This window comes from Gasterosteus aculeatus, chromosome 8, assembly GCF_964276395.1.
Source record: "Gasterosteus aculeatus chromosome 8, fGasAcu3.hap1.1, whole genome shotgun sequence".
In the NCBI taxonomy this organism is placed as follows: Eukaryota; Metazoa; Chordata; class Actinopteri; order Perciformes; family Gasterosteidae; genus Gasterosteus; species Gasterosteus aculeatus.
Genome location: NC_135695.1, coordinates 11,547,669 through 11,568,109, shown reverse-complemented (window position 1 = coordinate 11,568,109; position 20,441 = coordinate 11,547,669). Strand labels below are relative to the sequence as shown.

Here is a 20,441-nt window from a genome sequence, read left to right as displayed (position 1 = left end):
AGGCCTCACGGTGGTCCGGCGGAAGAGGTCAGGACTTCTCCTCTCTAGACCTTCCACACACACAGTCCCGGCAGGTAACTGCTGATAAGGTATAAGGCGCTATTGTCAAGAATCGGGGGCTTTAAATGTCAACACATTACTTATTTTACAAATGCCGTGGGGTTTGCTTTGTGGCGCACAAGAAGGAACTATCTAAATAGAAATTACATAAAGTTTGACACCTCCACACGCACACGCAGAAACATCTCCGTGAGCACGGCGCGCCTCTGCGTGAACCTGCACGAGTTGTTATGGGCGTTGGAAGCAGCAGCCTCTCTGGTGAAGCAAACACAACGTGAAATAACCACAGCCTGGGTGGAGCAAGAGTGCTGCTCACAACTGAAACACCGTCATTTGGGAACAGGCAGATGATAATTATCACTTTGTGGTTGTTGATGTCGTCGACTCTCGTCTGCCACTCTGCAGATGATTTGGATCGACTAATTGTGCCATTCAACCGTCAGATCTGCTGACACGGGCGCCGTCATCGTCCCGTTAGGTCATTGTTATTTCAGCCTCGCTCTGATGACTTTAAATATGACAGAAATACAGAAGCAGCAGGTTGGCTTTTTGTGGGGACTTTGCGTGGTGTGAGTGTGAGTGTGAGTGTGTATGCAGTTCTTGTTTCACACACTGCACTGCATGAGGAAGTAACTTTTTGAATGTGTCAGTGGATGCCATGTACTGCAGGTCGCTGGCTCGTTGGCTCTGACCGTCCGACCGCTCCGATGGCTGCAGTCTGAAGAGGTCAACCTGTGGATTTTAACAAGGATATTCAGATAAACACACGCACACACACGCTGGACATTGGACCCCCGAGGAAGCGAGGAGGCCTGCTGGAACAATGGTAACGTACCACACCTTCATTTGCTGTCTCCCACAAACGTGTGTTTGTGCTCCTAACATTAGACCTGGTTATTTTATTAACGTATCATCTAATCTTCACATACATTTAAGATGGTCACAACAGTTTCCCCCTCGACGCTTCTGTTTCCCAAAACAGCTGCATTTTAAAGAGGCTTTTTGTAAAAGTTTTAACAGCTCATGATTATTACATTTCCATTTTACAGTTTACATTTGGTATGTTTAAAATGTAAAAGTCAGTTTTGTATAAAAGATGCGATGGCAGGTTTAAAAGGCAATCTCTTATGGGAAATCCAGCTCCTTCACAGCAACAGCAGTTTCCTCTTTTTCAGGATGATCCCTTCTATTGACAGTCAAGAGAGCTCAAATGCATTGATTGCTTCGTGTTACTTTGTTTTATTGTCGTATTTAAACACAAATATGGATTTTGACTTAAGCCACTTGAGCCAACAAAACAAATATACACATAATACATACGTACATACACATGTACATACACACTTTGAGTGAGTTGATGTTAAAATGGGAAGTAAAATAGATTATCTTGAACATACGTCTGCTGTTACTTTAGTTTAATCTCAGTTTAAAAGACAAATTTTGATTGAACTGCTTTGGCAGCCCCCCCCCCTGTGAGCCGCCAGCCGATTCAGGAAGAGACCTGGTAGCGTGCACAGCGTTCATGGGGTTTCACAAGAGGCAGAGACGAGGTGTGAGAGGGGGAAGTGGACTGAAGTAGAGGCCTGTAGTTTCTGTCATAACACTTCCTTCTCACACGCAGAGTGGTCCAAACAAAGACTTATTGCTTAAGTCCTCATGCAGTCCACAATTTATACTCGTTCAGTAGATTTAGATGCAAGATCCCCAAATTGTGTAGATACATGTGCACCACCAGTGGATTCTCTCACCACTGCATTCACTCAATCTGAAATAACACCTTGTTTTGAAAAACAGTTTCCGATTATCCGCATAATCATTTCGCCATCGTCGATTCGAAATGTAAGTCAAAGGTGAGATACAGGCATTTCTCCATTTAAACAAGACGGACATGTTCACAGAGGAGCAGGATCTCAGGCAAAAATATGGGTGTTAGAGGGTCAGATAACACAGTTTTGTTAGTTTTTTAGCAGACGGTTCTTATTTTATGATACAGGCTTGTTTAGATCTCTACTGGTGTGACTTCTGCCAAAACCGCAATACCTTGTTAACCGGAATCTCTCTGGTTCTCAAGGCTTATTTTTAACTCATCATCATCAAGTTTCTTGAGAGACTGTTTAGTGCCTAAAGAGTAGAACGTGTTTGTCAATGAAAACAGATTTCATGTTGGAGATTAAAAGGAATTCACTGAGGTAGAAAACGTTTGTGGGCAAACACGGGAAATTTTGCTTCGAAAATCATCAAATTCGCTCAGTCCATTGAATCTGGATCTAGTTAATTAATCTAGTGAATCATCACTAGAGCATTAACACTAAAAGTTAGTCTGACATATTTGGTTTTACAACTTTATGTTTGATGTTCATGCTTAAGTTGGCTACGTTTTATGATATTCCAGAAATATATATCTTTTAGTGATTAGTAGTTTTTCCAGAATTTTTTGGAAAAGAAAACAAATAAGAAGGGAATTAAGTGATGGGAAACTTCTAAACCCATGAACTCTGTCCGTATTAGAATATGGTACAACATTGAGGTGTAACTAGGTTTCTCTCTCTCAAGCACATATATACCACAGACATGAATGAAACACATCAAACAGACCAGCATCTTTAAGGGAAAACCAGCCGAGATCACTTCAGCCCAATGTTTGTAGGTCTGTGGAGACAATAACGTCCTCCCACAACAAAACAATCATTCAGCAAAAGTTAGTGTTGTGATCACATACTGTTCGTAATTATGTCGTTAACAAATAGTGCTTCTCTGAAATGTTTAACCTCATCAGTGTCCCGTTGCATGGCAACTGGCCCCGGCTTCCTCTAATGGGCAACCACAGTTTTTTTATGTTGTTAAAACCCATCCGTGCCTATGCCAAGCTAGTCATTACCATTTTGATGTGGATTATCTGTGATGTCTATCTATGTGAAACAGCGTGGCGGTGGAGAACCCCGATGCTAAGAGACGCAGTTAACAAAGGGATGATCAAAGGGGATTTCAACAGTCGAAAAACGGAACTAACACAAGTCCGAATATGATCACCATTAAGCGCAGACATCCACCGAACAGCAGGGAGACTCACAGGGTTTAAATACACTGGGGAGGTGCAGGTGGTTACACAAGGGAGGATAAAATCAGGGGCGAGGCCGACCACGCGAGGAAGGGAAAGGAAGGATACAAGAGGCACAGAAAAAAAGAATGAAGCAACAACCGCTAAAACAAAGACAACACCAGACTATCTCCATCTCTCTCTCTACATCTCTATCTTCATCTCTCTCTTTCTCACTCTCTTTCTATATAACTCTATCTCTCTGTCTGTCTCTGTCTCCCTGTCTCTCATAGTAAAGCCCGCCTGTAGGGTCATGTGAGTGCGTGAACCCGTGTGTCTGTTCGAACGGATCGCGTTTCCTTGTTCAAGCGCATTTTAAAACACCGTACAGGCCGAGCTTTTTCAGACTTTGCCTCTCTTTTGTGTGATTCAGGCAAAGTACCACTGGCAGAGTCAAAATGTGAAGCAAAGCGGCGTGGACGACATGGTTCTGCTGTCCAAGATCACCGAGGACGCCATCGTGGACAACCTCAAAAAGAGATACATGGACGACTACATATTTGTATCCCGAAACCTTATTTTTTACATGTAGTAATTTAACTGCTGGGATGTTAAGAGATTAGCTACAACGCAAACTAATAGGAATAAAAACAACATTTTAATATTGTTTTTGTGGGCAGGAAGTAATAATGCTGGTGGGACAGGAGTCCTCTAGAAGGCACCAGAAAATAGAAAAAACGAACAACAAACTCCTCATTTCCATGTCGAATGCATTTTTACACAGCTCACCAAGTCCTACGCTGGGACCCCATAACATTCCCCCCCCATATCAATTGGTAAAACAAATGTCAAAATACGGTCAAACAATCAACCAAACAAGGGCATAACTATAATCCATACACTCTTCCTCTTCTGCATTCACTGTGTGAGTCAACCGCTCACTTCCTCCGAACATAGAACTTCAAACCCATATTTAGAGTCAGGAAATGAGTTCACTTCATTTCTATACAAGCAAAGGCAGCTGTTATCACCACAGCAGCAACTAGTTATAAATTCACAGGATTTATCATTTTAATTGAGGATCATCAATCATTAACTACTAGTTAGCCATTTTCCTGCATCGATAAAAACAACTTTAGAGTTTGTTGGATGCAAGTCACGGGTGACTCATGACACACGTATTCCCCCCCCAGATAAGTAGTCTGTAATTTATCAGCCAGGGTGGAGGCATCACACAGCTGCCGATGTCTGTAGTTCAGTCTGAAATATCTCAACAACTGATTGGTTTAGACATTCACAGTTCATACAGGATGCATCCTGGTGACCTTGGTGACGTCTAAGTTTCATCTAGCACCACCAGGAGGTTGACATTTAGGGTTTGAACTGTCACTGCCACTGTTGATATCTGCCGAGACATTTAGGTACACCATTTTAATGTCCCAATAGTAATAATTGTGGAGATTTTTTTTAACTTGAAATCTTAAATCATTATTGGGTCACAACTATTTAGTTTACTACCAATTTCCTCCAAATATAAATGACAGTCCCCTTAATTCCAGCTGTGCTAAAAGTTTTTTTTAATGTTTATATTTAATGTTGGTTCATTCGAATGCACCATCTTGTGATACCAGCATTGATTTACCAGCTTATTTTTCCACCATATTCCTGAACTGGGCCGCTCAGACGTACATTGGGCCTGTATTGATATCAGTAAACCCGTTCAAACAGATGCCCTACTTCACTGACAGAGAGATCGAAATGTACCAAGGAGCCGTGAGTAAAACCCTTTAGCATTTTATTGTTGTGCCCTGTGAAATTATGACGTTCACCTTCTTGTTCCCTACTCTATTACTGTAAATTTCTCTTTTTTTGTCCTTTAGGCCCAATATGAAAATCCACCCCACATCTACGCCTTGTCTGATAACATGTACAGAAACATGATGATCGATGCAGAGAATCAATGCGTCATCATTAGGTGATCACAACTTCCCTGTGTCTTACATCGACTCTGTTCGTGTTGGTAGTTTGAGTGACATTTAGCCGTGTTTTGTAGTGGTGAGAGTGGTGCAGGAAAGACCGTGGCTGCCAAATACATCATGGGTTACATTTCCAAAGTATCCGGAGGAGGATCAAAAGTTCAGGTAGAGACAGAAACCAGTGACTTCAGACTTCCTGCAGTGTGATGTGTACCGTGGGGGCTTTGCTTCAGCCTCACAGCGTGTCACTGTGTGGGTTTCTTTCTGTATCTCAGCATGTTAAAGACATCATTCTACAGTCGAATCCTCTGCTGGAAGCCTTTGGTAACGCTAAGACCGTCCGCAACAACAACTCCAGTCGTTTTGTGAGTACGATCTTTACTCGCCACCTGCAGACAACACAGAGAGGAGAACCCCATCTCACCAGCAATGGACATCCATAACGCTTAATGCTATATTTGCACCAAACACATGTACCAAAATATATAACAGACTCCACAACAACTCAACTCGGAAATACAGAGAAATAATACACTTCATATCATCCAAAGAGATTATAGATCCAAAGTTTAACTTTGAGTGCGTTGAAAGTTTATAGTGGCCGTAGAAAAGGGGTTTTATGGTTGTACACGAAAGAGACATTTAGTCTACAGTTATTGCGTTGCAATGCACTGCAGAAGTATTTTTCCTTTTATCCTTCTTCATTTCTCATCAGTGGGGTCTTTTAATTTCACACTTATAACCCACATCACTGTGCTTGTGTTTATTTTAACCGTTTCCTGTCACCGGTTGACTAGTTTGGTATCCGGGTTAATGCAGTTAAACGTGAGAGGACTATTTTGTAGTTATTGATTTAGAAATTATGGAAAAACATCTATAAAAACTGTTTCGCTGCCAGAGAGCGGCGGGTTAGGAGATTTTTAGTTTTATTTGTGTCATGATGCTCAGGACAACCGCACAACGAGGGGAAATTGACAAATTTATCAACCGTCAGCATGTTTGTCGCCTGTGATCTTTGCATTCACCAGGGGAAGTACTTTGAGATTCAGTTCAGCAGAGGAGGAGAGCCAGATGGTGGCAAAATCTCAAACTTCCTGCTGGAGAAGTCGAGGGTGGTGAGCCAGAATGAGAACGAGAGGAACTTCCACATTTACTATCAGGTTAGAGTCACAGCTTAATCACAGAAAACTAGCCTTCCGTGCTCTCCAATCAATGCCAGTGTTACTCTGGCATCGATTGTCGGTGCACATTGTGATATGACTACTTACACGGCTGTTTTCCAGATGATAGAGGGCGCCAACGATCAGCAGAAAGAGAGCCTGGGCATCATGACCCCAGACTACTACTGCTATCTCAACCAGTCTGGGACCTACAAGGTGGATGGGACCAATGACAGCAAAGATTTCCAAGAGACTATGGTACATATGCAGTATACAGGAGGAATCTATCTGGATCCATCTCTGGGACGGGGTGGGTGTGGGTGCACGACAAATTATATGGGAATTGCAATAGTAAGAAAAGAAGAAGAAAGTCACAAATACATGCAAATTTATCCAACCTAGGCTTTTTTTTACAATATTTGCTGCAACGGTTCAGACCTGTAGATGCGAGGCCCTTTGTTGCAAAGTATACAGGGCTTAATTCTAAGATACAAGAAGTACTCTACTATTCTCTACTGTTATCTTGTGATAATATGGTTAAACCCAAACTGTATTAAAAAATCATATTGTGTAAAAACTGTTTTCGACCAGGACTCAGACATCAACTAGACCGCCTTAAGCCAATTGATAATTCACAATGCAAAACCTCTTAGAAATCTACAATTAGTGGGTAATCAAGCAATGGCAGTGTAATAGCTTTTCATAAGGCTATTATTACGTATGCTTTGATAAGCCAATACGATAAGCCTGTGATAAACTTAAGCCTAATTTGATCATGATAATCATCATGGAAAATGCTCATCTCTGACCTGGACACCTCATAGGTTAAACAGTAAAACTCAACTGCCAGTTTACTGAGTGTACTTAACTAAAACTGATGCAGTCTGACCTACATCCCACCCTCAATATAAATGATTTTGCCAACATTGGCTAGATTAATAATAATAATAAAACAATTATGTATAATGACACTTATACATAAAGGTAACATTTGGATTCATTGAAAGGGCACTAATCCAAAATGACATCATATTTAGGCAAACTAACTAAAACAAATAATGTCCTTTAGATTAATACATTTTCCACTGAATAATGAGGAAATTGCTACAAACCGATGGCTGCACTGTCTGCTTTTGTGTTGTGGTCCCCAGGAGGCCATGCAGGTGATTGGGATCCCAGGTGACCACCAGACTCAGGTCCTTCAAATTGTCGGCGGTATCCTCCACCTGGGAAATATCAGTTTCATAGAGGCAGGCAACTATGGGAAGGTGGAGAGCACAGACTGTGAGTGGGTCACGCGCACAGACAGCACACGTGTAATATCTCATCCGTGCAGCTGCACAAACATTCCCACCTGATGTATATAATGCCCCAGTGAGTAATAAGGATCCCCATGACAAAGCACTCCCACGGCAGACACGGCACTGATAATTGATAGAGTCACCCGTGTTATCTTGTTTATCCTCGCCTTTGTTTGCAGCCTGGGGAGTCCCGGCACAGTAGCTAATTGCTGTTTACGTCTCTCTGCGCTTGTGCAATTAAAGCTGCAGCTGATTTTATTCGGTTGTGTCTGCGTCTACTGCAGAAGTGCACATTCTCAGGCAGTATGTGCACTTTCAATCCTGAAGCTGCACATGTCCGAATCTTTATTATGGGCCTCATTTAGTCATGATATATTCGCGTGGATTAAAAAGTGCTTGCTTTTCTTTGCTTTAGTGCTTGCCTTTCCCGCCTATCTGCTGGGCATCGATCCCAGCCGCCTGCAGGACAAACTGACCAGCAGGAAGATGGAGTCGAAGTGGGCCGGGAAGAGTGAGTCCATTAATGTGACCCTGAACCAGGAGCAGGCCACCTACACACGAGACGCCCTGGCCAAAGCCCTCTATGCACGACTCTTTGACTACCTGGTGGAGGTAGTCAACATATTTTATCCCAGTAGCATCCCGTGACCTACACAAGTTGAGATAAATGCGTACTTAATCTCATTTCATATTTCTCTTCTGGCTTTAACCTTCTCTGTCTTCACTAGGCCATAAATAAAGCCATTCAAAAACCACATGAAGAATTCAGCATCGGAGTACTTGACATTTATGGCTTTGAGATATTCCAGGTTAGTTTTCTAATAACTTGCGGGTCCATAATATTCATAAGCTTCTGCAAAAATAACAGATGTTAGTTTCGTGGTGCAGCTCAGCAGGATTTGTTGTACTGTGATTTTGACTGGATTGCGTTCTCCTCCTGGCAGAGAAATGGCTTTGAGCAGTTCTGTATCAACTTTGTAAATGAGAAACTGCAACAAATCTTTATTGAGCTGACTCTGAAGGCCGAGCAGGTAACTACTGTGTTATGATTGCTTTTTCAAATTCTGCCACATCTATTGTTCCTTCTCTCCTGACATCCACAGTATGCTGGGTAGATGGGGCTACAAAGAGAGTTTTATTAAATTTAGGCTCAATATTGTTGGGAATAATGCAAATCCACTGTCTCAAAATGTATTTCAGTCTGTTTACCTTTATGCTTTTTTCTTTCGCTCATTTCATCTCAGGAAGAGTACGTTCAGGAGGGTATCAAGTGGACTCCCATTGAGTACTTCAACAACAAGATTGTTTGCGACCTCATTGAAAATAAATTGGTGAGCTTTATTACCCTCACCAAGAGACCCACACACTAATGAACATAAGGGTACTCAGATCATTTAAGTGGTTTAAACAAGGAGAGTGCTTCTCCTGTAAGGGACTTGGGCGATCTGCTTAATGAAGCAGCATGTCAATCACCTCATGTGAGACACTATGTCAAATGTATTTCAGTGGGTTTTTCACTAACAATTTTTTCTTTATGTTGAATAGGACACAATCAATATTTATCTATTTAACACCCAATAATGACTCTCTAGTCTCTATGTTTGACAAAAGGATCGTTCTCGTTTCTTGAAAATGTGCACTCTGTCAAATAAGTTTCAAGTGGTGATTGACTTTTGGTAAGATTCATGCAAGCCATCCTCCCTGCAGAACCCTCCAGGCATAATGAGTGTGCTGGATGATGTGTGCGCCACCATGCATGCCAAAGGAGAGGGTGCAGATGGCACTCTGCTGCAGAAACTGCAGGCCGCAGTGGGAGTACACGAACATTTCAACAGCTGGAACTCTGGCTTTGTCGTACATCACTATGCTGGAAAGGTAGATTATGGAATATGTCAAACTGACTCTCCAGCAGCAGGAATACTAGATAGATACATTCTGTATTTCAGTTTGCTACATTAATACATTAAATCTCAATTGTCTTTTATTTCAGAATTGTGAAGCATATAACCTGACATTATTCTCTACTACTGAATGTTTGTTTCTTGTATGATGTTAACCCGACCGTTACAATGTCGTATTTTTATAATTTCCCCTCAGGTATCGTACGATATCGTCGGCTTCTGTGAAAGAAACCGGGATGTGCTGTTCCCGGACCTCATTGAGCTCATGCAAAGCAGCGAATAGTAAGTCTGTTTCAACAAGCATTGGTAGCATTTTGTAATTGCTCCCTTATAATTGTTGAGCAACTTCCTAAATAAGAAGGAACAAAACAAAAGTAACTCTGTGGCATTTGTGTCTCTTCAGCACTTTCATCCGTGGCTTGTTTCCTGAAAACCTCAACACGGATAAGAAAAGCAGGCCAACCACAGCCAGCTCAAAGATCAAGGTGAGCATTTAAAGTGGCATTAACTGTGAAAAGAACTGTGCGGCCCTTTGATCAAAACAACCCCAAAACTATTTTAATGTGCATAAAACTGAAAAATAAATGTTTTTGGTGTAGCAATACAACGATTGATCACGCACCGGTATCTCCAACAGAAACAAGCTAATGATCTGGTGAACACGTTGATGAAGTGCACTCCGCACTACATCCGCTGCATCAAGCCCAACGAGACCAAACGACCAAAGGACTGGGAGGAGAGCAGGTCAGCATCGCCGCTGTGACGGACTCACACAATTGCGCTCGAACCACACTTTTTGATGAACGGTGGCGTTCCGTCTGTTTTTAGAGGGAGACATCAGGTTGAGTATCTGGGACTGCGGGAAAACATACGCGTAAGAAGAGCTGGATTCGCGTACCGCAGACTCTTCAATAAGTTTCTGAACAGGTGAGTTTAATCCCCGTTGAAAGCATTTTTTCCTTTGTGTTTATCCTGGAAGAATGACACAGTTCAAAACACACTCTCAAGGTAACTTTTTGTATCCAGGTATGCTATTCTGACAGCGGAGACGTGGCCGTGTTGGAGGGGCCCTGAGCAGCAGGGGGTCCTTCACCTCCTCCGCTCCGTCAACATGGATACCGACCAGTACCAGATGGGACGCTCCAAGGTCTTTGTCAAGAACCCTGAATCGGTAAAAAAAAAAATATATATATATATATATATATATATATATTAATATACTTCATTCTGGTTTTTATATTGATCAGTGGTGGGGTGTAATTAAATAAATTGATTTGTACTTTAGAACCCATTTGATCTACTTTAACTTACTAGTACTTGGGTATCTTCATTTATCCTGCTTCATAGTTCCACTCCATTTCAAAGGGAAAATATTGTACACGTTTATAAAACTACATTCATTTAGAAATGAATATCTTATATAGAAAAAAATAAATATATATATTATATAATATATAAAATAAATTAAAAGAAGATGCATGCGTGCAAAACAAATGACTTAAAAGGATGTATTGTAGTTGAAATCAGCTCACCTCCACAGCAGTAAATGTCACTTACTTTCTGTATCTGCTTGAGAAAACTAAAGAAGTTCCGGAAGAAATTATATATATAAAGTCCTCCCTCATACCCAATGCTCCACAGCTTTTCCTGCTGGAGGAAATGAGGGAAAGGAAGTTTGACACTTTTGCCAGAATCATTCAGAAATCCTGGAGAAAATACATTGCCAGGAAGAAGTATGAGCAGATGAGAGAGGAGGGTGAGTCAAAATGCCGTCGGCCTCAAAGTGGACGCGTTGCGCAGTGATTCTGACTGTTTGTCCATTGTTGCATCACAGCCTCAGACATCCTGTACAACTCAAAGGAGCGCCGGAAGAACAGCATCAACAGAAACTTCGTCGGAGACTACCTGGGCCTGGAGCAGAGGCCGGAGCTGAGGCAGTTCCTCGCCAAAAGGGAGCGCGTCGACTTCGCTGATTCTGTCAACAAGTTTGATCGCAGGTTCAAGGTGAAGCTTAATGGGGTTTCGGTTTAGTTTTTTTTATTTATTTGAGAAATGTACCACTGCGTGTTGAATAATCGTAAGACTGCCCTTTGTGCACTTCTTCTTTCTGGCAAGCTCAACGTTTTCACTTCTGTTTTTTTTTTTTTCCGTTGCAACCTAGTCTATCAAGAGGGACTTGATCCTGACCCCCAAGGGCATCTATCTGATTGGCCGAGAGAAGGTGAAGAAAGGACCTGAGAAAGGACAAATCAAGGAGGTGCTGAAACGGAAACTTGAGTTTGGAAGCCTCAGCGGCGTCTCTCTCAGGTAGGTTTCAAACAAAGGGAGGTTTCGCATCATCAACCATGAACAACATTTGTGGTTGATGTTGGGTTGGAAAAATACAAGAACTGGTGCTTTCTCTGTCATTAACCGCTGCGTGAGAACTCTCTGCTGCTACAAGAGTAAATACAGCAGATAAAATGTGTTGAGAATTCACAGAACGTCGTCCAAATTGTAGATCTTTGCATTTCAGGGTTCCTTTTTAATATTGTTTATCAAATACATTTGCTTTTCAGAAATAATAATGATATGCAAAGTTTTGATAAGAATAATTATAACTACGTCAGACTTCATTTAGCCGCTACGCTCAACCTGAAACTCTTTTCAGTATCACTATTGTAACTTCAAATGAAGTACAGCTTCACACATCTTTAACATTGTTTATTTCAGCTATTACTTCCGTTAAAATACAGCAAGACAGTGAACGTCTTAATATCTCAGCACTGCATTGTACTTTCCTCAGAATATGTAAAACTAACTGCGTTTGTTTGCATTTTCCCGGGAGATCTTAATGGTCTTGTTTTTATTTGTCTTCAGCACCAGACAGGATGATTTCTTCATCCTGCACGAGTCCCAGTATGACAGTCTGCTGGAGTCCAACTTCAAGACTGAGTTCCTCAGTCTGCTCTTGAAACGCTACGAGGAAGCGATCAAGAGAAAACTGTCAATCTCTTTCACTGACAGGTAGAGAAACCTACACGCTCAGACTACGTTTACTTGCAACAAATACAGGAAACACTGAGACACTTTGTTCCCACGCAGGTTGGAGTTCAGAGTGAAGAAGGAGGGCTGGGGTGGAGGAGGCTCCAGGGTGGTGGTGTTTCAGAGGGGGCAAGGCGACGTGGCCGAGCTCAAAGCTGGAGGGAAAACCCTCTCCATCACGGTTGGAGACGGCCTACCCAAGTCCTCCAGTAAGTGGAACCAAACAACTGCGACATGGCAGACAATAGGGGGAGAACCCGGCAAAAACTTTGCATTTTAAATGAAGAAAAGATTATGAAAGTATATATTTTTTGCTGTTCATTCTTGTTAATTTGACGGCTAATTGTAACCAGCTTTGTTTTTCGTCAGAGCCGAGCAGGAAGAGTGCTCCACAGTCTCGTGGTGGAGGGAGAAATAATGCTGCCAGCAGAGGTGAAATCCCAGTTTGTCCTGTATTGTAATTGTTATAGTCAATATTTCTTATATTTATCTATCTCTTATTTTAAACTGGTCATTTAAAACACCAATTGAACTTAAATGTAACTAAGTACATTTACTCAGCTACAGTTGTTATTTGATCATTTGCCTTTATGCCAGGCTATATGTAATGTAATGTATACCACTCTCCCCACGCATACACTTTTATATTGCAATGTTGACTTTTACTCCTCCACATTTATTTGACAGCAACTAATAATAGAAGATCTTTGAAGATCATAGTTTTGCAAAACGTAAACAATTTTTAACATAACAACCACTGTTTTAATTGATTAAATTAACCTACAATTTTGTAAATGATTAGAAATCAACTTTACTTACCATATGCAGCATACAAATGAATGCATCATCAGTAACAATCCCTTAAAATAAGACTGACTGGAGCCATTCTGCCTGCGTTAAGAATACTTTAATCTACTGCTACTTAGTAAATTAATATAATACTTCTTCTACCCCTGACAATTACCAACCCCCTATACACTTGTATCCAATGAATAATTCTACAAGATTGAATATACCTGTAACTTGTTTGCGTTCAATCTTTACTTTTGCAACACTTTCTCACCCCTTAGCGCACCAGAATGGAGCAGCCAATTTTTCCAAACAACCGTCAGATACCGCATATTCGTCCCCGCACAAACAAGGGCGGCCACCCAGCACAGCTCCGCCCAAACTGGGCTCCCAGAGGGCCCCCAGGGTGCCGGCCCACTCCCAGAACAACCAAGGGAACCTGGACTTCCTCAATGTGCCCGACCAGGGCATGTCAGGGTGAGGAAAGATCGCCACGCGGCGTATGAAAAAGGGGAAGGAAGGGATGATCACAGCATGTGTGGGTGGAGTTGATTTGTCACCAAAAAAAAATCACTTCAAAGAAGTTTCTAAGTTTCAAAGAAGTCTCGACAGTTACTGAGCCCAAACAAATGAGATAGATAAACCTGTTTAGTTATTAATAGTTTGTTTAGTGTTAATAGGCAAAAAGGCAAAAAAGAAACTGCCGTCATAGAAAGCACCAAGATAAGGTAACAATAATCCCTACATGTGGTCTCTGCTGAGATGTATTCATGGTATTCCAATTGTTTTTACATGAAAGGTAACGAGCTGTATAAATAATAGACAGGAGAGCTCAGATAGTCCTTGCAAACACCTGCTCAGCCAACCATTGAAGCGAAATAAAGTAGTAACTGATAGTTGTCTCTTTGCTGCTACATGACAAGCAAATGTATATTTTCATTATGAGCTCTCTTAATAGTGAGTGTTTTGGCTTGACTCAGTTTCCCCCGGATGAAGATACACAAACCTAAACATCTTCCCTCTGGTTCGACTCTCCCTGTCCCACCATTTCGCCGACCAGAAACTTCCCTTTGAAAGAGTCCATCTGTTAAGCTGCTCCTTTTATCTCACTGACAAACTGCCCTCTCTCTGCAACAGGAAGCAGAGGAAAAGGAGCATCAGCCAGCGACCTCCGCCGGCTCCTAAGCCTCAGCCTCAACCAAAGGGGCCCCGCTGCCGCGCCATATACCAGTACATCGGCCAGGACACGGACGAGATCAGCTTCGACGTCAACGACGTGTTCGACCTCATCAAAGAAGGTGTGTGCATGATAAGAATGCAAGATGGAGCGTGAATATAAATCATCAGTAGGCTCTAAATGTATTGCTGTGTTGGATTTGAAACAGTGATTTGTGACATTTATATCTACTTATTTATTTTCTCTGTAGATCCATCGGGCTGGTGGACTGGCAGGGTTCAAGGAAAGGAGGGACTCTTCCCTGGTAACTATGTGGAAAAGATCTGAACAGCGCTCGGCCTTTGCTGGTGGACTTTGTGTCTGTCTAGAAACTCGTGTAATTTGTTGAAAAGCAGCGCCTCCTGTTTGCTGAAGAAACTGCCTCCTCATGGCTGCAAGTTAGAGCGTCATCCGTGATGGAAACTGTTTAAAGCTGGGCCTCACTGATATTACAGGCTCATACATTGGTTGTGGGAATAGAGCACAGAAGACATTGTTGTTATGGACACAACCCTTAAAGGTCCACTGCAAAGAGCTGCTCTGGTTTCATCTGCTGTCGTTCTGAATGATAACAACAATATCTATCTTTGACCTCACTGTTACTCCCACAACACCTTTCTTTGAGATGTTACTTTGCTAAAGATGACCAGAAAATAAGGCATTGCTTTTTGTGTATACAGTGTCCATATTTTCCCTGAAGGTGTTCTCCAGAGCAACGAATACGGCTCAGTATGGGTGCGGTTAAGATAACAAAATGAAATGAAGTAATAATTGATATTCTAAATTATACTGAACATGGCTGTTAGGTCTGTAGGTCTGTAGCAACCCAAAAACCATACTTGAAACCTCACAATTATTGTTATCATTACAAATATCATTCACCTCAGTAAAAGTATTTTATTATATATTTTTTAAGGACTTTTGCACTGGTTTGATGCTTTCATCAGTAAGTTATGAAATATTTCTGAATTACAAAAAAGAAGATTTATTAACTTTACATTTAGCATTTTTATAATATTTTTTGAATATTTGGTTGATTTTGTAAATCAATGTCATTTCTTCACAGCCAATCAATATTTGTTTTTATATGAATAAATAAAAAATGTTGCAACTCTGATTATGAATTATTCTCTTGTATTTAATTTGATTACTACTTCCAATTTTCAATTAAATACTTGTAAAGTCGAGGGCTACAGGATTTCACAATTAATTTTCAATAATTAATAGTCTGGCTAATACAAATATAAAGCAAAAACCTATATATGACACTGTTATAATAAGAACCATCTGTACAGATGTGCACCGATGTGCACAAACGTTTTCTTTTGTTGACCTTGAATGTAACTGGGTTATATGAAATAATGTACTTATATAAATGGACGTTTAATTAGGTTGAATGTGGTTGACATTAATTCAAAAAGTGTGAATCACTGTTAAATCATTGTTTATTTCTTCTAAATCATGCAGAACCTTCTAGTTTCAAAATAAGAGCAAGTAAAAACGCCATACCTGCGCTTTTTACACAGGCAGAATGCTCATGCTTTTGTTTTGAAACTTCCATCGCTGGCCAATAGACCGGTTGAACTTCTTTTTGAAAGACCTGTGTCACCTGTTTCCATACCCAGTCTGCTGTTCCATGTCGTATTGGTCTACTTTTTGTATTTAAATAACAATTTTCTGATATGTAGACGATCTATTAAATGTAGGCAAGATTTGCTAAAATACGCTATTGTTGAGTTTTCAGTAATAGCTTTTGGATTTTTACCTCACGTCTAAGTGTCTTCATTAGCAGAGTTTTCTCCTTAAAAGGTAACTTGAGGCCGGTGTGTACAGGTGAGTGCATTCGAGACATTTTTCCCGTCTGACTCGTTGGCCCAGAGATGAGAAACCGCTCGGCGCGTTGGTTTGTGACGTCACATTCTGGCGTTTCGATGCACCTGCTGCACCTCCTGGAGCGCAGCAGGACTGACGGTTTGGTGGTTGGGACAACAGCGCCATGGGAGGTAAGAGACATATGACCATAAAACTAAGGATTATTTAGACTTATTTCGTGTATTTTTTCCTCAGGGTTTGAAACTGGCACCAGACTATTACTGCTGATGTTCTCGTAGTCACTGAGTGAAAATGCAGGGACCAGTTGTCATAGGATTATTATATCTATTACCATAACAATGTGTCTCGAATTTACTATTCCATAACCCAATATTGTATACACTGTATTTCCTACTTGACACTTTATTAGGTGTACATTATATTAGAATTCATTCCATCAGTTTTGCAATTATATGGTATCGCAAAAAAAACGTTTTTATTGTGTTAGAAATGTGTAGATTGGAGATTAAAACACATGATAGGAAACTGTGCTGTCTCTCTATTCCCTTTTCACAGCAAATGTAAATGTACATTGAAATATTTAAAGGCTCCGAGAAAGGGTGCGATGCCCCATTTGAATACAAGCCATGGCGAAATACAACCCTGCAAACTGATTTCCATAAACCGCGTATACAAACACCCCATTGGCCCTCCTGGATAGGCGGCCAGTTTATCTGCACCATAAAACAACTGAAAGTACAATCGGTAAAACTGCAAGTGGGCTTTCAGAACCAGTGTTAATACCCCCCCTCTGACGGACAGGTGTCTACTCCAGTGAGAAGATGGCAGGAGTTTTCGCCTACGAGAGCTCAGAGATCGACTGGTGTGAAGACAACTACAAACACTCCGAACATGTAGTGGAGTACTTCAACACTGTAAGTACTTATCTTAACAGAATACTCTCTATAGTCAGATAGATAGTTTCCCGTTTTAGAGAATAAACAGTTGTAAAATATCTACGATCTCAATGAAAGAACAGTGACAGGGGGTTTATTTATTTTGAATGTTTCCCCTGCAGATGAGCAGCTTGTTTTTCTTCGTTATATCTCCCATCATGCTCTACCTTCTGCACCCTTACGCTAAAGAGAGGAACTTGGCGATTCACATGGTCTGGAGCTTGATGCTATTTGTTGGTCAGTCTCCTTTTCTTCATTCATACATTTGTGGTGTTTTTTCCACTTTTTAGATACATCACCTGATTTTAATCTCAATATTTAAAAACAATAGTCTGTTTTTGTTGCATTTACGTGATTCATATCCCCCCTCACTCCTTCTTTAGTCTCTATATTATCATTTTTGTTTTTGCAGGACTCTTCTCTGCATACTTCCACATGACACTTAGTTTCTTCGGCCAGATGTTGGATGAGCTGTCCATCCTGTGGGTGTTGGCGGTGGGATACGCTCTCTGGTTCCCCCGCAGACTCTACCCTTCTTTTATAAAGGACAGGTAGTGCATCAACCCGAGAACCGTGTTTGTTTTTGTCTTTTTTCATCTTCATTTGTTACTAAGGAGACACACACAGCGCAATAATCCCTTAATAAGACAAATACAAGCAAACGATGGCAGCTGTATCGGAGGCGCGCCACGCTGAAACCCATCCTGCATTTGTCGTGGAGCCTGTCTGACAGCTGCAACTCGTCATTGTCACAAAGGATCAGTGTGGAGCTACCTGCTCCACCTGAATGTGAATTAAAGGGGAAGCAAGCTCCACCCAAGCTGTGTAAATATTTCACACCACAAGATGGGAAAGATTAATTAAATGTTGCTGAGTACCTGAAGAAGAATCCCACCGCCCTCGCACTTTTACGTCACGAGTTAGTCCTCTTAAATGATGGATCAGCTAAAAGGGTCATACCTGGCACAGACAAAGAGAGGTCAGAGAGGTCAGAGAGGTCACGGGGTCCCTTTTGCAAACTTGCTTTGCATCTTTGCTGTTCTGGTTGACTCTCAGTGCTCTCACAGTGCGGTTTGTTCCAGCAGACAGCTGTTTTCAGTTTAAAAAAGCTTTGAAAAAAACCTGCTCCACCTGTTCAGCACCAAACAGCAAACAAGCAATGTCAGCAATTTGCCAGCTGATGAGCCATCATGTGGAGACCCAATTAAGAGATAAAAACAAAGCAGACCTTATACCTAAAGTGAAGAAGAACGTGCATCTCGGGTTTTAAGTAATACGCTGTGGTATTCTGAGTATTATCTACGCTGATGAGGAGGCTTTGTATTGGAATCAGCCTGTCTTCATCTCTGCCATGAATACTGACATTTAGGTGTAAGTTTGAATCAGCATCATCACCTTGACAGTTCTGCTAACTCACAGCTTACATATTCTCTCTGTCATCCACAGGTCCACCTTCTCAAGCCTCGTCCTGTTGGTCACTGTCATCTCCACTTTGTCATCGTTTTACAAACCTGCAGCCAATGCCTACGTTTTGAACTGCTTCGGTCTCCATTTGGTTTTCGTTGTGGTTGTTGAGATGAGAAGGTACTTAAACGTAGAGCTTTTTGTTCATCTATAACTGTTATTGCTCTACTTTTGATTCGCTTTTCGCGATAACCGAAAAGTTCTCTCTTTCTCAGCTGCACCGACCCGAAGGCCGTGCGACTGGCCAAGCTGTCGGTGGCTCTGTGGGTGCTCGCCATCTCCTGCTGGATTAGTGACCGCTTTGGCTGTAGCTTCTGGCAGAGGCTGAACTTCTGCTACCTGCACGGTATCTGGTATGTCCTGGCTTACTTGTGTCCCTTTCCTTTCCAACACAGTTTATTACGCCCATCATTACACCACCCAAACTTCTGTGTGGTCCAAAAACTGAGTAAAACATTCACTGGAGTGAATTAGTGGGGCCTATGTGGAATTTTTGTTTTCCGTAAGGACGTGCTTGTATTGATCTTCAATATCTGTATTCTGCAGGCATATTCTGATTGTGATAGCCGTGGCATATGCCAGCACCTTGATTGCTTACCTGGATGCAAACTACGAGATACCGTACTCTCTGCCTGGACTGCAGTACTGGCCATGTGATAAATGGGCAGTTGGATTACCTCACATTGTCCTGAGGGGCACAACCAAAACACAGAAACGCTGCTAACGAGCTTGAGTAATTGTGACGTTGGCAGAAAATGTATATTAGAACATTTCATTATTACAAATGTGTATGAATGGGAAGCCGTTAAAACGATTTACACTAGAGAGCTTTATTCAGAACTTGATCTGTAACTTAAAAGAATTACCTTTCCGACAACAAACTGAGATCACAGGAATGTGACTGACTGGAAAACTTCCAAATGTATATTTTCTCTCTTTTACACCACAGATTAACTCAAGACCACATTTGCTGAATCTAAATTGAAAAATAAATCCTGTTGCCACAGAATCGGAGGGCAGCTGGTGTTTAGAGTTTCTGTGTGTATAATGACGCGTGTACTCGTTTAGACATTTTAACACAATGTCTCTCAAACAATAAGAACTTGCAACATGAGTGGTTTCATAAAGTGTTCATCGGCATCCTGAATGTATTCCTCAAGAGTTGACGGTTAAGCATGTGTATTTTTATTAATTTAAATCAACTGCTGTTATCTATTTTCAAGCCAGAAAGGCAAATAAAATGATGTGCATTGCGATACATTTGAATGCACTAATGCTTTTCTAAGAAACCCTATCTACTATAATACTTTATTACATACAGTTTACTTGAGTGAAGCTTTACAGAGACATTTTGTTTACATAGAGGTACCTCAACATGTTATTGTTTCACATGCATACTTTCAATTATGTACAAACACAAGCAAATTAAAATGGGATTAAAAGTAATGGGTTTTCTGACATTCTGGCATTTTTGACAACATTTTACAACATGTCACTATTTGTTGTGTACTAGTGTAGGTCTATTCAGGATGTTTAAAATATTATATAAGTATATTTATTTGTCTAAGCACAACTATCAACTGTACATATTTCTTTTGCATTAATATTTAATCGCTGAACTGTTAGAAGGCCTCGTTTTCTCCACACAGCTCTTGATTTTGGTGATGTTTTGAGAATATTCAGGTACATTTGCTTCCATTCACATGATCCTTCCTGAAGGAAACAATAGACACAACAATAGAACG

General features: G+C 41.1%; 2 protein-coding genes across 3 annotated transcripts; both read left to right on the top strand.

The window, feature by feature from the left end:
- The first annotated feature begins 278 nt into the window (after positions 1-278).
- Positions 279-15,581, top strand: myo1f (myosin IF). Of its 2 annotated transcripts, XM_040184380.2 has the most exons (29): positions 402-600; positions 711-886; positions 3,531-3,659; positions 4,781-4,870; positions 4,978-5,072; positions 5,151-5,238; positions 5,349-5,438; positions 6,102-6,233; positions 6,357-6,491; positions 7,385-7,517; positions 7,950-8,146; positions 8,263-8,343; positions 8,479-8,565; positions 8,779-8,865; positions 9,242-9,409; positions 9,632-9,717; positions 9,839-9,920; positions 10,073-10,179; positions 10,264-10,362; positions 10,462-10,606; positions 11,077-11,191; positions 11,270-11,439; positions 11,597-11,742; positions 12,295-12,441; positions 12,520-12,668; positions 12,829-12,891; positions 13,530-13,725; positions 14,386-14,546; positions 14,676-15,581. In XM_040184380.2, exons 2-29 carry the CDS (start codon positions 884-886, stop codon positions 14,750-14,752), a joined length of 3,258 nt encoding a protein of 1,085 aa, XP_040040314.2. In that variant the 5' UTR covers positions 402-600; positions 711-883; the 3' UTR covers positions 14,753-15,581. The 2 variants fall into 2 exon arrangements, with proteins under 2 accessions (XP_077964312.1, XP_040040314.2); XM_078108186.1 differs by having other exon boundaries at positions 279-886.
- A 716-nt stretch (positions 15,582-16,297) lies between these two features.
- On the top strand, positions 16,298-20,154 carry acer1 (alkaline ceramidase 1). The gene is made up of 7 exons (XM_040184381.2): positions 16,298-16,467; positions 17,099-17,211; positions 17,355-17,469; positions 17,645-17,783; positions 18,679-18,816; positions 18,912-19,049; positions 19,243-20,154. Exons 1-7 carry the CDS (start codon positions 16,461-16,463, stop codon positions 19,418-19,420), a joined length of 828 nt encoding a protein of 275 aa, XP_040040315.2. The 5' UTR covers positions 16,298-16,460; the 3' UTR covers positions 19,421-20,154.
- Positions 20,155-20,441: the final 287 nt, after the last annotated feature.

What these genes read in the sequence shown, in the direction of transcription:
- myo1f (XM_078108186.1), top strand. An exon ending in CAGCCAGCTCAAAGATCAAG is followed by an intron (nt 9,921 to 10,072) that starts GTGAGCATTTAA and finishes TATCTCCAACAG; the next exon opens with AAACAAGCTAATGATCTGGT. An exon ending in AAGGACTGGGAGGAGAGCAG is followed by an intron (nt 10,180 to 10,263) that starts GTCAGCATCGCC and finishes GTCTGTTTTTAG; the next exon opens with AGGGAGACATCAGGTTGAGT.
- acer1 (XM_040184381.2), top strand. An exon ending in GAGCTTGATGCTATTTGTTG is followed by an intron (nt 17,470 to 17,644) that starts GTCAGTCTCCTT and finishes TTGTTTTTGCAG; the next exon opens with GACTCTTCTCTGCATACTTC. An exon ending in CCTTCTTTTATAAAGGACAG is followed by an intron (nt 17,784 to 18,678) that starts GTAGTGCATCAA and finishes TGTCATCCACAG; the next exon opens with GTCCACCTTCTCAAGCCTCG.